We start from the raw sequence: 15,766 nt of genomic DNA, 5'->3' as shown, positions 1-15,766 counted from the left end.
TGTGGAAACCGGCCCTTCAGCCCAACTTGCCCACACCAACATGTCCCAGCTGCACTAGTGCCACCTGCTCACGTTTGGTCCATATCCCTCCAAACCTGTCCCATCCATGTACCTGCCCAACTGTTTCTTAAATGTTGGGATAATCCCTGCCTCAACAACCTCCTCTGGCAGCCTGTTCCATACAACCACCACCCTTTGTGTGAAAATGTTACCCTTCAGATTCCTATTAAGTCTTTTCCCCTTCACCTTAAATCTGTCCGTTGGTCCTCGATTCATCTTCTCGGGGCAAGAGACTCTACCCCATCTGCCTAATCAATTCCTCTCATGATTTTATACATCTTAATAAGATCACCCCTCATCCGCCTGCACTCAAAGGAATAGAGCACAGTGCACTCAACCTCTCCCTATAGCTCAGACCCCCTAGCTCTGCCCACAGTGAGTTCAGAAGAGTTTGCCCTCACATACTCGCAGCATGGTCGACACAAGGTCCTCGGAGGTCTTTGTAACTCTCCTTCAGTAGTCCCCGCGTACTCGAGGCCTCAGCTAGGTCACGGCGTATTTTTCAACACGCTGAAAAATGTCAGCGACTAAAATAAGGTCGCCGTGGAAAAAAATCGATTTATATTTACTCGCAGGTGTAGTCGAGGTAGGTCGTTGTAGGTCGGCATGTTATTCGTAGGTAATCGAGGGTAGTCGAAGGTAATCGAAGGTAGTCGAAAGTAGTCGTAGACAGTTTTCAACATAGTCGAAGGGAGGTCGATGGAGGTCGGTCTTCACTCTCCACTATTCTTTGTCCAATTTTCCTGAAGCTAGTCGAAGCTAGTCTTCAACATAGTCAAAGGAGATCAAAGGAGGCCTTCCACATAGTCGAAGGAGGTCTTCAACATGACACTTTTTCATACCCTCCTAAACTCGCCAATTAGGTCGCCGCAGTGGGACAGCCCCTTTACACACTCACATGCGACAAATCAGGTTAAAAACATTTACAGCCATGTTTGTTCGTAAGTGCGTTCAAAACACTGCAAAAAATACCAGCTTTTATTCTTTTAACATTAAGCAATTTGTATGAAAGATGATCTATTTCTGAACATGGAATAAACAGATTAGCAGGTCAAGATTAATTGCAAAGATGAGTACTACAATGAGAAAATTAGATAGGGTGCACGGTGGCGCAGCGGTAGAGGTACTGCCATCTAGCGCCAGACACCCGGGTTTGATCCTGACTATGGGTGCTGTGTGTACAGAGTTTGTACGTTCTCCCCGTGACTGCATGGGATTTCCACGAGTGCTCTGGTTTCCTCCCACTCTCCAAAGACGTACAGGTTTGTAGGTCAATTGGTTTTGGTAAAAATTGTAAATTGTCCCTAGTGTATAGGATAGTGCTAGTGTACAGGGATGGCAAAAAATAATTTTGTAGGTTTCCTATAGGATATCCTCTTATTCTTATAGTCTCACTCGATTTAATCTTTCCTCATACAATAAATCCATCATCCTATGACTCATTATGGTGAATCTTAGCTGCGAGCAAGAATCTTAGCTGCGAGCTACGGCAAGTAAATCCATTTTTTGATAACACCAGCAATATCACACACAGTATTCAAGGAGCGGTCCTAAGATATTTAACTTTTGGAAGAGATGGGTAAATTGAAAAACAGGAGTAGCATTAATAATAATAACTCGGATACAGACACCTGAAAGTAGGACTTTGTAGAACTTGAGCCACTGACCATAGCTGGAGAAAAGCTTTCACCTATGTTAAGATTTCTGTGTCCGCGAGGCAGCCAGGAATTTAGTGTTGGGCTCTTTCCCCTTCATTCACAGTTACTAAAGGAATTCTTCTTAGTTTATTTTCCTCCACTTAGCAATAAATTTAAATTCAATGGGTTGTCACAGGTGAATGCCCACAGCCTTTTTCTTCACAGTCGGGGAATCAAGAATTTAATAGGAACCAGCTTTTTCACACATATAAGTGTACATACATGGAACGAGCTGCTGGATGAAGAAGTTGGGGAATGTACCATAACCACATGTTTTTAATGTAAGATTTAAGAGGGAAATGGGCCAAACGGGAGGAAACGGGATTCGCATAAATGGGCTACTTGGTCGATGTAGACAAGTTTGGCCAGAGGGCTGTATGACTCTTTAAAAAAAAAAAATCTTGGTTCAGAAAATCAAGTAGTAGAATAATTTTGACTGGAACAAAACAGCAAAGTGTAGACGAAAAAACAAAACAGGTGTCAGCAATGTAGAGCATATTATAAAACAGAAAATTATGAGTATTGTGCAACTAGGTTCGTAGAATAAACATGGGAATTTTAGTCCGCATGTAGATAGGGCAAACAAAAATAGCAGTGATGTAGAAGGGGTGAATTCATGGAGAGTTTAAGTGACGGCTTTCCAAAATCAGTGGCACAACGAAACATCGAGGGAACAAGCTATTACAGATCTACAACTATGCAATGAACAAAAGTTAATTAATAAACTCAGACACCTTCAGGGAAACTAATACATTATTGAACTAAACTATTTCGATTTTTATATAAAATGCGACTTAAACGAGATTCCAAAATCCCAAAAGGTCTCCACAAATCTGCAAGGTGCTGATGGTAGATTTGAAAATCACATCAAAGATGCAATAGTAAATTAACAATGATAAATTAACCCATAACAGCTTTGGAGTCAGTCAATAGAGAAATAGGTGTTTTGCCCCACCAAACCCATGCTGACCATAATTTTATTTTATTCTCCCAAAATTTCTATCAAGTCCTTATAGATTCTACTACTCATCGACACAGAGAAATTTACCAAAGCCAATTAACCCAATAATCTGCTTATTTTGGGGATTTCAGAGGAAATTGAAGAAACCCCTGGCATCTCCTACTATTGTCAAACAGGGGAGGTGACCCTGTCAATTTGCATCGGAAATCCCTCTCCAAACTTTAAGAACTTCAGCAGGGATACCATACATAACACACCTCAGGAACATATTACCTACCCAGTGTTCTTCCTATTACTCATAGTAAGGTTATTTGTTTTCTTTGGCCATTTTAAGACAGCTTCTAACCAGGTGCATTATAACTATTGGCCTAGCAATGGCAAATCCTTAATATCCGACCTCTGCTTGCTCCTCTGAGAGGATGCCACATCTCCATTTGATATGAAATTTCTCCCTCGTAGTTAACAGAATGGAAAGAAATTGCAAATACTCTAAGCATCTTTCAATCCTCCCAGCTATGTGAATGGCATCAGAGGACCAGGGGACTGCTAATGTTGACTATTGTTTAAATAAGAGAAGGGATAAACAGAGCAATTACAGACTGGTTAGTTTGACTTCAATGTCAAAATTACTGAAGTTAATTTGAAGAGAGACTAAACGTGCATTAGAAAAACATGGATTAATCCAGGCTAGACAGCATTGATGATTAAAACAAAGTCAAAGGTTACTGTTGCATACCATAATTTTATTTTATTCTCCCCAAATTTCTATAGTACCCATAGATTCCACTGCTCATTTTATTACTACTTAGCCGGTTAGCCCGACTTTGATGGTTGGTAAGAATTTGAAGTCAACTAGACCAAGTGGGACTCGTTGGGTCCCGTCCCCTCAACGCGCGGTTGCAGGGGGGGCCTTCACATCACACACACACACTAACCCCCCCCTTTGATATTATATTAATATTATTCCATTGCTCCTTTTACGCCTTCCCCCGCCTTATCCACTCACGCATAGCCCCCAACTGCGCAGATGCAGCTAGAGAGGGAGGTAGAGAGGGAGAGGGAGGGGGTTAAAGAGGGAGGGGGGGGGGGGGGATAGAGATTGAGGGGTGGGGGGGGGGGGGGGTGGCGTGCAGCGTCACAGTGGAGGGCTGGTTGCCAAACACAATACTCCACCAATGAACCATAGGTCCCAATATTCACCACTCCCTATAGAGAGATGGTAGAGACGGAGGGGGTGCAGAAAGGGAAGGGGGGGGGGCAGAGGGAGGGGGTAGAGGCAGCACCTACCTAGTTCATAGAGCAGCAGCCTCCCCACCAGGCGCTGGGCCCAAGTGAGGTTGCGGGTGGGCGTGTACCCAAGTGAGGCCCCCCTCTCCTCCCCCCCCCCCCCCCCCCCTGCACTTTATGCCACCAGTGGTCATGTGCCATGTTGTACAAGATCCACTGTAAAACTTGAGAAACCAGACCTTATCTTCTGTCACAGAACTGGGCAGTTCGGCTGTAGGTCATCCATCTGTAATGTCAGCTTAGGTTTTGCTTGACAAGCTAAACATTTCCCACAGCTTTGCATTGCATAGTTATTGCATTCTTTCACTTCCTTCATTAACCCACAGTAGATCAGTGTCACTCATGTTATGAGTCATACTGTGTATCTACGTCCACTAGATTAATAGAAAGCTTCTCTGCCCTTTCTCGCTCAGTCTTGAGTTACATATTAAGATGAAGTTACCTATGCTGTAACACTAATAAAGTCTTTGGATCTTAATCAGTGTGTGTGACCTAAGTTATTCCAACAGCAGAAGCTCGACATGGTGTCAGAGTATACCTTTTAGATTAGTCAGGTTGGAGGCAGGTGACTAGTTGGGTGCCTCAGGGATCTGTGTTGGGTCCACTGTTGTTTGTCATGTACATCAATGATCTGGATGAAGGTGTGGTAAATTGGATTAGTAAGTATGCAGATGATACTAAGATAGGTGGTGTTGTGGATAATGAAGTAGATTTCCAAAGTCTACAGAGAGATTTAGGCCATTTGGAAGAATGGGCTGAAAGATGGCAGATGGAGTTTAATGCTGATAAGTGTGAGGTGCTACATCTTGGCAGGACAAATCAAAATAGGACGTACATGGTAAATGGTAGGGAAATGAGGAATGCAGTTGAACAGAGGGATCTAGGAATAACTGTGCATAGTCCCCTGAAGATGGAATCTCATGGAGATAGGGTGGTAAAGAAAGCTTTTGGTATGCTAGCCTTTATAAATCAGAGCATTGAGTATAGAAGTTGGGATGCAATGTTAAAATTGTACAAGGCATTGGTGAGACCAATTCTGGAGTATGGTGTACAATTTTGGTCGCCCAATTATAGGAAGGATGTCAACAAAATAGAGAGAGTACAGAGGAGATTTACTAGAATGTTGCCTGGGTTTCAGCAACTAAGTTACAGAGAAAGGTTGAATAAGTTAGGTCTTTATTCTTTGGAGTGCAGAAGGTTAAGGGGGGACTTGATAGAGGTCTTTAAAATGATGAGAGGGATAGACAGAGTTGACGTGGATAAGCTTTTCCCATTGGGAGTAGGGAAGATTCAAACAAGAGGACATGACTTGAGAATTAAGGGACAGAGGTTTAGGGGTAACATGAGGGGGAACTTCTTTACTCAGAGAGTGGTATCAAAGGTATTATTTTATTAGTCACATTCACATACACCCAGGTGTAGTGAAGTGAAAAGCTTCTTGCCATTTTGCAGCACACAAAAAAAGAATACAGACATAACACCAATAAGAGTCTTAAACACAAAGAATATCCCCCTACAATGGCTCCCACCATGAGGGAAGGCACAAAGTCCAGTCCCCAACCCCAGTTCACACATACTCGGGCCCATTGAGGCCTCCACAGTTGCCTCTACTGAGGCCCGATGTTCCTGGCCGTTCTCGCCGGGTGATGTTGCTCCGGCGTCGAGAGAGTCCTCCCAGCGGCCTGGGAACCCTGGAACGGCCGCTTCTGCACTGGAGGCCGCGGCTTCCGAAGCCCACAAGGCCGCGCCGGTTGGAGCTACACAACTGGCGATCTCATCTAGAGATCCCAAGCTCCCGGTGTAAAGTTCAGCGCCGCCGCCCGCAGCTGGCCGCTCCACAGTCCCGCAGCTCCGCGATGTTTTCCCTAGCGATCCTCAGCTCGCCGGAGCTCCAGCGCGGCAACCCTGGCAAGGTATCGCCCGCTCCGCGATAGCGCTCCAGCGCTGTGCCGCCGCCGAAGCCGAGGTTCTGGGCGGTCCCCGACAGGAAACACCGCTCCAGGCCCGCTGGTAGGCCGCGAGGACGGGTCGAAGCTGCAGCCCGGAGAAAAGCTGCCTCTCCGACCAGGTAGGGACCCTGAAAGGCAGTTTCCCCCTCCCCCCCCCCCCCCCCCCCCCTCCCCCCAAAAAAAAAGTGTAGACCCCCCCCCCCCCCCCCCAAACAAAACCCCCCCCCCCCCCCCCCACCCCCCTTAACTAATCTAAAAAGAGAAAAACAATAAAAAGAGAAAAAATAAAAAGATGAAGACAGATAGCTGCTGGCTGGGCAGCCATGCACAGGACAGCACCCTGGTAGCTGTGTGGAATGAGCTTCCAGTGGAAGTGGTGGAGGCAGGTTCGATTTTATCCTTTAAAAATAAATTGGACAGGTATATGGATGGGAAAGGAATGGAGTGTTATGGTCTGAGTGCAGGTAGATGGGACTAGGGGAAAATAAGTGTTCGGCACGGACTTGTAGGGCCGAGATGGCCTGTTTCCGTGCTGTAATTGTTATATGGTTATATTATCCTGTTGCAACTTCACCAGATGACCATTTTATCTGAAGCAGTGCACTTTTACATTCATCATTATTAATATTACAAATATAAACTCCTCTGAAGAACCAAAAAGCCTCTAAATTTATTTAATCAATATTAGAATTTTAAACTCAAAAGCATCCATTCTTCAAATGCAATAACATGACAGATTATTTTCAAATAATTAATTTTAAAAAAAAACACCAGACTGCTCCTGCTTGATAGTTGGAACATAACTATTAAAGATCACTGTTTCCTCCAAGGAGTCGAGTAGGAAATTAACTATTGGTATCACTGAGGATTTGTAATAGCAAGAGATCAAGTAACAGAATAAATTGATCAATGTTCAAAGGCAATGTGACATTTTAAAGAAAAGTTCAAAAATCTTGCATGGCAATTTTATCATCGCTTTAAAGAAATTGTGGAACAAAGTGCAATTACAACATTAAAACAAAAATATAACTTTGGTAGACCCATTCATTACCTCAAACAAACGCAGGTCAGCAGGCACTTTATCACCAACAGTCAAGCAAACAGTGTCGCCTGGAACCAGTTCTCGGGCAAGCAAGTGTTCCACCCTTCCTTCCCTTACACTAGGGTAAATAAAGAAAAACTCAAGCCAAAACAGTGAACAAAAAAAAATGAAGCCCAATTCATTACATTACATTGTTATTGTTTTTATGTGAGCCTTGTTCTTGTTCAGTAGAGGTAGGGAATGTTGTTACCATTCTGTGTCAGTCCAACTTTAGATGTACCAAGATTTAGTTTAAGAGTAACTCCTACCCCGACATTGTACCCCAGCCGAGCCCCAAGAGCATCTCCTGTTGCTTTGATTATTGCCTTCTAGGAAATGTATCAAGTTAAACAAAATTGTTAAATCAAATGTTGTGCCCTGTTTATTCATGCAAGCTTCTACAACTGTTTAGGAACTCCCTAATAATGAGAATGGATTTGGTCATAAAAGGGAAAAAAAAAAAAAAGCAAGGAAGCCAAACCTCCATCGAAAACAAACAAAAAGTGATGATGGAAAAAAAAAAAAAAAGGTGGTATATGCCTAACCTTCGAATCATATTTCAATAACCTTTTTTTTTGATAAGGTAATAGAGAAGACTAATAAAGGGGACACATAAAATATCAAAGCATTTGATCAAGTCCCATGGAGAAAACTGATTAGCAAAACTGAAGCATAGTTAAATGGTTTCTGGCAGCATAGATAGGGAACTGGCAAAGAAAACCGGAAGGAAAAAGAGTAGTGGCAATGGCGGGGTGATGAATTAGGATGACAATTAGTGTTGTTCTCCAAGTTTCCATGCTGGCACCAATAAAAAAAATTGGTCCACAGAACATGGATCTGCAGAATATAATTTCCAAATTTGCAGTGATATATATCTTGGATGTGTGGCTATCAGTGGGGAAACCACTAGCAATAGACCAAAAAGCAATAAAAAATAGATTGGTTGAAAGGGCCGACTAGCAATAAAATAAATCTGCAACAGGAAAAATTAGCCTTTGTTGAGCACATTAAACAATTGTTAAATTCTTATGGCATATATGACACTAAATTGAATCAATTATCAATTCCTGCGATAACAACACCATACAGCTTACCTTTGCCACTGTCAGGCATATGTTATGAAAGAACACTAGAGAAAAGAACAACTCGGGGAAATAAAGATCATACCAATGGCATTCTGGAGGAACCAATTTGCTGAGCTCTTCGAGTGATTTTTCTGACCGATATTCCTGTCGGATATTAGCAAAAATACAATGATGTCTTTGCTCATGAAAATTTGCATCATTTTAAAATAGAGCACACGTTTAAAAATATGCACAGAATGCATAACATGATTATTTCATTAAGATAACATGATATTATTTGCACACAGATCAGTTCCAGTTTCATCTCAATGGACCATGAACTACTTCAAACTACCCATTTCTAAGTTCTCACACAAACTAGTCATTTGTGTATTGTACCTTGTAAAAAGATCTTCCTTCTACCAATTATCTAACAAGCTTTTTATAGTACTCATTCAGATGCAGAAGAACACTTTAAGTAAACTTACTTCTCATGTTTAATTACTAGTACTTTGATTTCCCAAAGTGTAACACCTTACACTTATCTGCATTGTACTTCATTAAACGTTCCTCAGCCCACTTGCCTAACTGATCAAAATCCTGCTGTAATTTTTGATAAGTATCTTCGCTTTCTATGATACCACCTACTTTCTTGTCATTTGCAAACTTACTGATTATATTGCAGAGCCATAAAGTGTGAAAACGGGCCCTTTAGCCCAATTTGCCTACACTGACCAACATGTCCCACCTGCCTGAGTTCGGCCCATCTTTATATAACTAAAAGTCTTTGTCTTGTTTGTGCCCACGATGTGTCAGTTTGGTTTTCCTATCTTCCTCCAGACGCTAGGCCACAGCCTTCCCATTTTACCACATCCTACTCATATTTTTCCTGTTGTGGTGATGTATCAGCCCAAAATTCTTGAAAGATACAGTCAACACTACAGATGAAACTTTTGATATAATTTTCTGAGGAAAACTGTTCAGCAAAGATTGAGGAAAAGGGAGGTATCTTTCAACCAGCAATAATTTGAGTTGAGGCTTTCTCATTAAATAAGGTATAGATTTTTAAGTTGCTGTGATTATGTTTTTAAATAATGGAAGCCAAATGACAAAAATAAATCCAAACGAATCTTCACAATGGAAAAGGACAAGGGAAGCGGTGAGTGTGCGGCCACATTTTCATTCCTCCCTCGATCTGTTCAAGGACCCCAACAGTCCTTTTAGGTTAGGCAGATGTTCACTTCCACCTCCCCCAACCTCATCTACATTATCCGTCGTTCAAGATGTGGACTCTTATACATCAACGAGACCAAACGTAGGCTGGGCGATTGATTCATAGAAGCATAGAAAAATAGGCCAGCACCACCATTCAATGTGATCATGGCTGATCATCTAAAAACAGTACCCCATTCCTGCTTTTTCCCCATATCCCTTGATTCCTTTTGCCCCAAGAGCTAAATCTAACTCTTTCGCGAAAACATCCAGTGAATTGGCTTCCACTGTCTTCTGTGGCAGGAAATTCCACAGATTCACAACTCTCTGGGTGAAAATGTTTTACCTCATCTCAGTCCTAAATGGCCTACCCCTTATTCTTAAAACTGTGACCATTAGTTCTGGACTCCCCCAACATCAGGAAAAAAAAAATCCTGCATCTAGCCTGTCCAATAGACAATAGGTGCAGGAGTAGGCCATTCGGGCCTTCGAGCCATTCAATATGATCATCGCTGATCATCCAAAATCAGTACCCAGGTCCTGCTTTCTCCCCATATATCTTGATTCCGTTAGCCCAAAGAGCTATATTTATCTCTTGAAAACATCCAGTAGATTAGCCTCCACCGCCTTTTGTGGCAGAGAATTCCAGAGAATCACAACTGTCTGGGTGAAAATGTCACGTCAGGAAAATTAGTGGGGGAACTGGACTTAGGAAAGCTCGGAAAACCAGCGAATTACTTAAAACCTCATGGTCTCTTATGTCATCAGAAGAGTAAATATTGAGTAATATACCTAACACAGCCAAAAGAAATATCACTGAAATCATTAGTATTTGACAATATACAAGTTCAAAATTGTTGACAATCTTGCTAGAATTTCCTGGTAGCCCTAAGCTAGGTGTAAATTTGCAATTCTGTGTATAAATTAGTTTTTAAAATTAGGAACAGAGAAAAATACATACCTGCACAAAAGCCACTGTAACCACAATTATAATAGCCTTTCAAAGAAGAAGAGAAAAAGAGTGATTATTCTGCATTATAATTATAATCATCCGTATTTTTCTGTTAGGAATCAACAGGAGATTGAATAATGGTCATTTAATATAAAATGTTTTCATGACTGCATAATTGTTTACTTAAAAATAATAATGTTAGATAAATAATTGCATAGCATCACAAAAGAAATGTCAGATCTGTAAGATTAATTAAATTAAGTTCTATGTTCTCAAAATCTAAATGCTTGCGGGCACACATTCACAATAGCTGTGGTCTACAATTTGCTAAAGTAAAAAGCTGGTATTCTCACACTTTCTCTTAAAGGCAGAAAACCGAGATTTACTGACAGATTGGACGGAATTTGAATCGGTCAGTTCACTCTGCCACTGTGTTCAACAGATTCTAACAGTTGAGACCAGCCTCACTGATATTCATTAAATTAACTGCCTGAAATTGTGTGACATTAGATGGTGTAAGAATGGAGATTCCATTGATTACAGGCCAGGATGAAGAGATTAAATAGAGTGTAATTTCCATTTTTAAAGAATATTTTGGTTAGCATAATGTTTTCCATTTTTAAAATCATTGTTAACATTTATTTAAATTATTTGCTTCAATCTCAATCATTTTTTACATGTCTCAAATCTCACTGTGCCTTCAAGCATTCTGCACCTCTCAATGTTGTTCAGCTCGAGAATCTTTTAGGCAAACAAGGTAGGCCCTACAAATGTGGTCCAGCTAAAACAATCATCAAGATCATCATCATTGAAAACATCAACGGCTACGGTGCCTTACAATGCTATGTACGACAGTGATCGCAACTTCTACTGAAGTGTGGATGGCCATTGGCTCACTAGGAGCTCATCCGCCCTTTGACAGGTCTTGTTTTTGTTCCTGCTGGGGGTCCACAGCCCCCTCCTCACCCGGCAAACCAGGTGGGGGAGACGGTTTAGTCACCGACTATCTGACCATGGAGCAGGTAGCACAGGATTACATGGTACCCGGCGGTGGGAACTCCCCCTGACCTGACCTATCAGCTAAAAGACGCTCATATATTTGCAGTCATTTGCTCGAGTATTCGGTGAAATTACAAAATCTCCTTATACATTTAAGAAAGTTCCTTCTTCGTGTTTATATCTAGTTATATCTATGTGCTGGACTGAGGACAAATCATCATAGAAGATAACGCCAACGGCACCGCTTGTGACCGAATTATAGTTGGTGATGGTGTACAGAGGAGAGATAGAACACTTGGTTGAGTGGTGCCAAAACACCCACACCCTCTCTCTCTCGCTCAACATCAACAAAACCAAGGAGCTAATCATAGACTTCAGAAAAGGGAAGTCGGGAGATCACGTGCCATCTTTCATTGGTGTCGGCAATGGCAAGAGTTAGCAGTTTCAAATTCCTGGGCATTAACACCTTAGATTACCTTTCTTGGGCCCAGCACATAGATGTAATTACAATGGTGCACCATGCCTCTACTTTCTTAAAATTTAGCAATTTAGCATGTCAAAAAATCTCACAAATCTTACAGATGTACTGTAACAGCTGTGTTGTACTGCAGCATACTGGTTGCAGCATGGCAATTCCAATGCACAGGAATGCAAACGGACTGTGTGTGGGAGTGGTCAACTCAGCCCAATCCACCACCGGCACAATTCTCCGCATCATCACAAGTATCTACGATGTGCTGCATCAACAAGGCAGTATCTATCATTTCGGGCCCCACCAGCCAGCTCATGCTTACTTCTCGTTGCTATCATTGGACAGAAGGTACAGAAATGCAAGGTCCTGCATCACGATATTCAGGAACAACTATTTTCTCCATCCATCAGGTTAATGAACCGACCTGCACAATCCGAGGCAAAACACAAAGTGCTGGAGGAACTGAGGTAGTCAGTCAATCAGACAATATCTGTGGAGGAAATGGAAGGTTTGGGACATTACTTTTCCATATCCTCCACAGACGTGGTCTGACCCACTAACTTGCTGCAGCACTGTGTGTTTTGCTCAAGATTCCAACACTTACAGTTCCCCATGCCTCCATAATCCTAATCCGACCATGGCAATGGAAGCCTACAATCCACCATGGATTTGATTTCTATTTGTGTTTTACATTATGTCTTGATTTTTGGAGTCCTTTCCTTTTCACCGTATTGTTGAATTTAGGTGGATAATTTATATAAAATTTATGTTTTTGTGCAATGTCTGCCTCTAGGTGCCTGTAATGCATTTGACAATAAACTCGATTTAATCTGGATCCCCTCTGCTTTCTTCTGATCTTTATATTATTTTCTTATCTTGAATTGAATGACAGAATAAATAAATAACCTATGTGTGCTATGAAGAATTCTGTTCTATCAATAATTTTTATTGAATCCATGTATTCACAGCTAAATATGGAAATTGTTTAACTACAATATTTGGTTCCCAATTTCAAGTCGTCAAGTTTATTCGTCACATATCCAGATTCAGATTCGAGATGTGCAGTGAAATGAAAAGTGGCAATGCTCGCGGACTTTGTGCAAAAAGACAAACAAACAAACAACCAAACAAACTACAAACAGAATGACCAGAATCACATATTCTTTTACATATTAAATATTGTGGGCAGAAGGAAAAAGGGAAAAAAAAACAGCAATTTGTGCGCCTTTATCTATACATTGAAGTGAACATGTGTGTCTTACCACTGTAATGCTGACTGCGTCGTCCAGTTGTTGCATAATAACACTGATAACAGCTGAAGCCAGTAGCAAAATGATAAGCGGGTTTTTAAACTGCAAAATAATTATTTAAAAAAATTAACATAACAATGGAACAGTTTTACTATTTTATACTAAAACACAGTCTCACAGTTATACATTAATTTCTTACTGTAATAAGATGTTTACAAGAAGCATAGTTCAACTTCCTGTCTGCAATATGGGTTATGATGAGCCTGGCTTGAAATGTACAAAGTATTTTTGCAAAAACACGTTAAGCTGAAACTGACCATAATGTTTTCTGTAAAAATATTTTTTTCAATCTCACCAAAGACGAGAGTTTAATTGGGTGAAACAAATTGAAGTTTTAGATTCTAGAGAGGCAAACATGGAGAGCAATCATAATGATCCAATTAACTTAATTTAATCAACAGACCTTGACTTTACAAAATGATCCAAAAATGAGAGATAATTAATGTAGAGTGCTGTGGTGGGCAGTTATATAAAACTTCCAACAAAATTGCCCCTCTTAATGGAAAGGGGATCTGCATTCCTCTAACACTTATCAGAATGCGCCAAAGTGCTTTACAGCCAAAATAATATTGATGCAGTCTAATCATGAGGGGAATAGAAACAGTCTTTTACCCAGAATAGGGGAATCAAGAATCCGAAGGCATAAGTTTAAAATGAGAGGGAAAGATTCAATAGGAACCTGAGGGGCAACTTTTTCCACACAGAGGATGTGGACGGATAGAACGAGCTGCATTTAAAAGTCATTTGGACAGGTGCAGATAGGAAAGGTTTGGAAGGATACGAACCAAATGTCATCAGGTGGGATTAGCGTGGATGAAGCTTCTTGGTTGGCATGGGCAAGTAGGGCCAAGGGGCCTATTTCCATGCTGTATAACCCCAGGAGTCTATTATTGTATTGGAGAAATGCAGCAGTCCACTGTGCACAGCAAACTCCCACAAACAACATTTTGATGAGATAACTTGCTTTACAATGCTAATTGAAGGAAACTTATTAGTCAGAGCACTGGCAAATCTCACTTATTCTTCACTGAAAATGTGCATCTGATTGGATGGATAATGATTGGTGTTTCATTCGAAGAGAGTAAGCTCTTAATAATGATTACCTCTCCGTCAATATGGCACAATCTAAATTTTCAGTCTAATTTTTCTCCAAGAACCTACAAAGGCATGAAGGCAGCCACCTGACCCGACACTATTCGGTCCCAGAACTCTTGAATAGAACAAATTCCTCCTGTTGTTTCCAGACTCTGCAGCTGTGCACTTCCAAATATATATTTTTATCCGACATAGAGTCAGAGAGTGTGGAAACAGGCCCTTTGGCCCAACTTGCCCACACTAACCAACATGTCCTACCTACACTAGTCCCACCTGCCTGCATTTGGCCCATATCCCTCTAAACCTGTCCTATCCATGTAACTGTCTAATTGTTTCTTATATGTTGCAATAGTCCCCGTCTCAACTACCTCTTCTGGCAGCTTGTTACAGACACCCAGCACTGTGTGAAAAAGTTACCCCTCAGATTCCAATTAAATCTTTCCCCCTTCCCCTTAAATCTGTGCCTCTGGTCCTCGATTCCCCTACACTACACAAGAGACTCTCTGTGTCTACCCAATCTATTACACTCATGATATTATAAGATCATCCCTCACCCTCCTGTGCTCCAGGGAATAGAGTCCCAGCCTGTTGAACCTCTCCCCATAACACAGACCTTAAATGCCTGGCAACTTCCTTATAAATCTTCTCTGCACCCTTTCCAACTAGATCACATATTTCCTATAACATGGTGCTCAGAAGTGAACATAATACTCTAAAGGCAGCATCACCAACAGCTTGTACAACTGCAACATGACTCCCAACTTCTATACTCAATGTTCTGACTGATGAAGGCCAATGTGCCAAAAGCCTTTCTGACCACCCCATCCGCCTGTAATGCCACCTTCAAGAACTATGCACTCCTAGATCCCTCTGCTCAACACTTCCCAGACCCATACCATTCACTGTGTAGGTCCTGCCCATGTTAGACTATTCAAAATGCAACACCTCACATTTCACTGTATTAAATTCCATCAACCATTCCTCAGTCCACCTGCCCAACCGATCAAGATCCTGCTGCAACTTTTGACAAATAGCCGTTTAATTGTTCATGCAGTTGTTATCATGCTATTTTAACAACTGAAGAACAATTCCAATTTGATATTTCATGGTATACCAAAATTCTAGAAAGGGCATTGCAAAGAATACACACTTTGGGCTGATCATGGAACCAGAGATGTCCTTGATGGAAAGACATTGGAAATGTTAGTAGCCAATTAGCCAAAGAAAATACATCATTTTAATTAAGAGCAACATCGAATCAAGAGCAAACTACGACACTACTTTTATGGTTATTACAGAGAACTTGCATTCCTTGTCTCTTAAGATTTCAGTATAAATTAACAAATCAACACCCTGTTAATGCCTGTTTTTGTTCCCCAGTCAAAACCTGGGAAATGTAAGATTTCACTTCCATAGATAAGAAAATACGTGTTTATGAAACACGTTCGTGTCATCTGAACATGGTCAGATTATTGTTATATTGGTACATCTACTGTGTCTAACCTGAGAAATGTACTTTTTCCAAAGAGGTTCATCTTCATTGATTTCAAATTCATTCCATCCATGGTACGCCCGACGGCGAGAAATTTCACAATTCTTTAGGCCATTATGAAGGTCACCCTGTGAT

General features: G+C 41.2%; 1 protein-coding gene across 2 annotated transcripts in view; it reads right to left on the bottom strand.

Moving 5' to 3' along the window:
• The window catches only part of atp2c1 (ATPase secretory pathway Ca2+ transporting 1), a 113,552-nt gene that overhangs the window by 48,963 nt on the left and 48,823 nt on the right, over positions 1-15,766 (bottom strand). For both annotated transcript variants that reach the window (XM_055658547.1, XM_055658555.1), the window contains exons 3-7: positions 15,643-15,759; positions 12,997-13,086; positions 10,273-10,308; positions 8,203-8,264; positions 7,006-7,114 (exon numbers count right to left, since the gene is read on the bottom strand). In XM_055658547.1, the coding sequence (XP_055514522.1) occupies positions 7,006-7,114; positions 8,203-8,264; positions 10,273-10,308; positions 12,997-13,086; positions 15,643-15,759 (414 nt within the window). The remainder of the gene's footprint in view (positions 1-7,005; positions 7,115-8,202; positions 8,265-10,272; positions 10,309-12,996; positions 13,087-15,642; positions 15,760-15,766) is intronic.

Source organism: Leucoraja erinacea, chromosome 2 (assembly GCF_028641065.1).
Source record: "Leucoraja erinacea ecotype New England chromosome 2, Leri_hhj_1, whole genome shotgun sequence".
Lineage (NCBI taxonomy): Eukaryota > Metazoa > Chordata > Chondrichthyes > Rajiformes > Rajidae > Leucoraja > Leucoraja erinaceus.
Note: the sequence above shows the minus strand (reverse complement) of the source record. Positions and strands in the feature narration are given on the sequence as shown.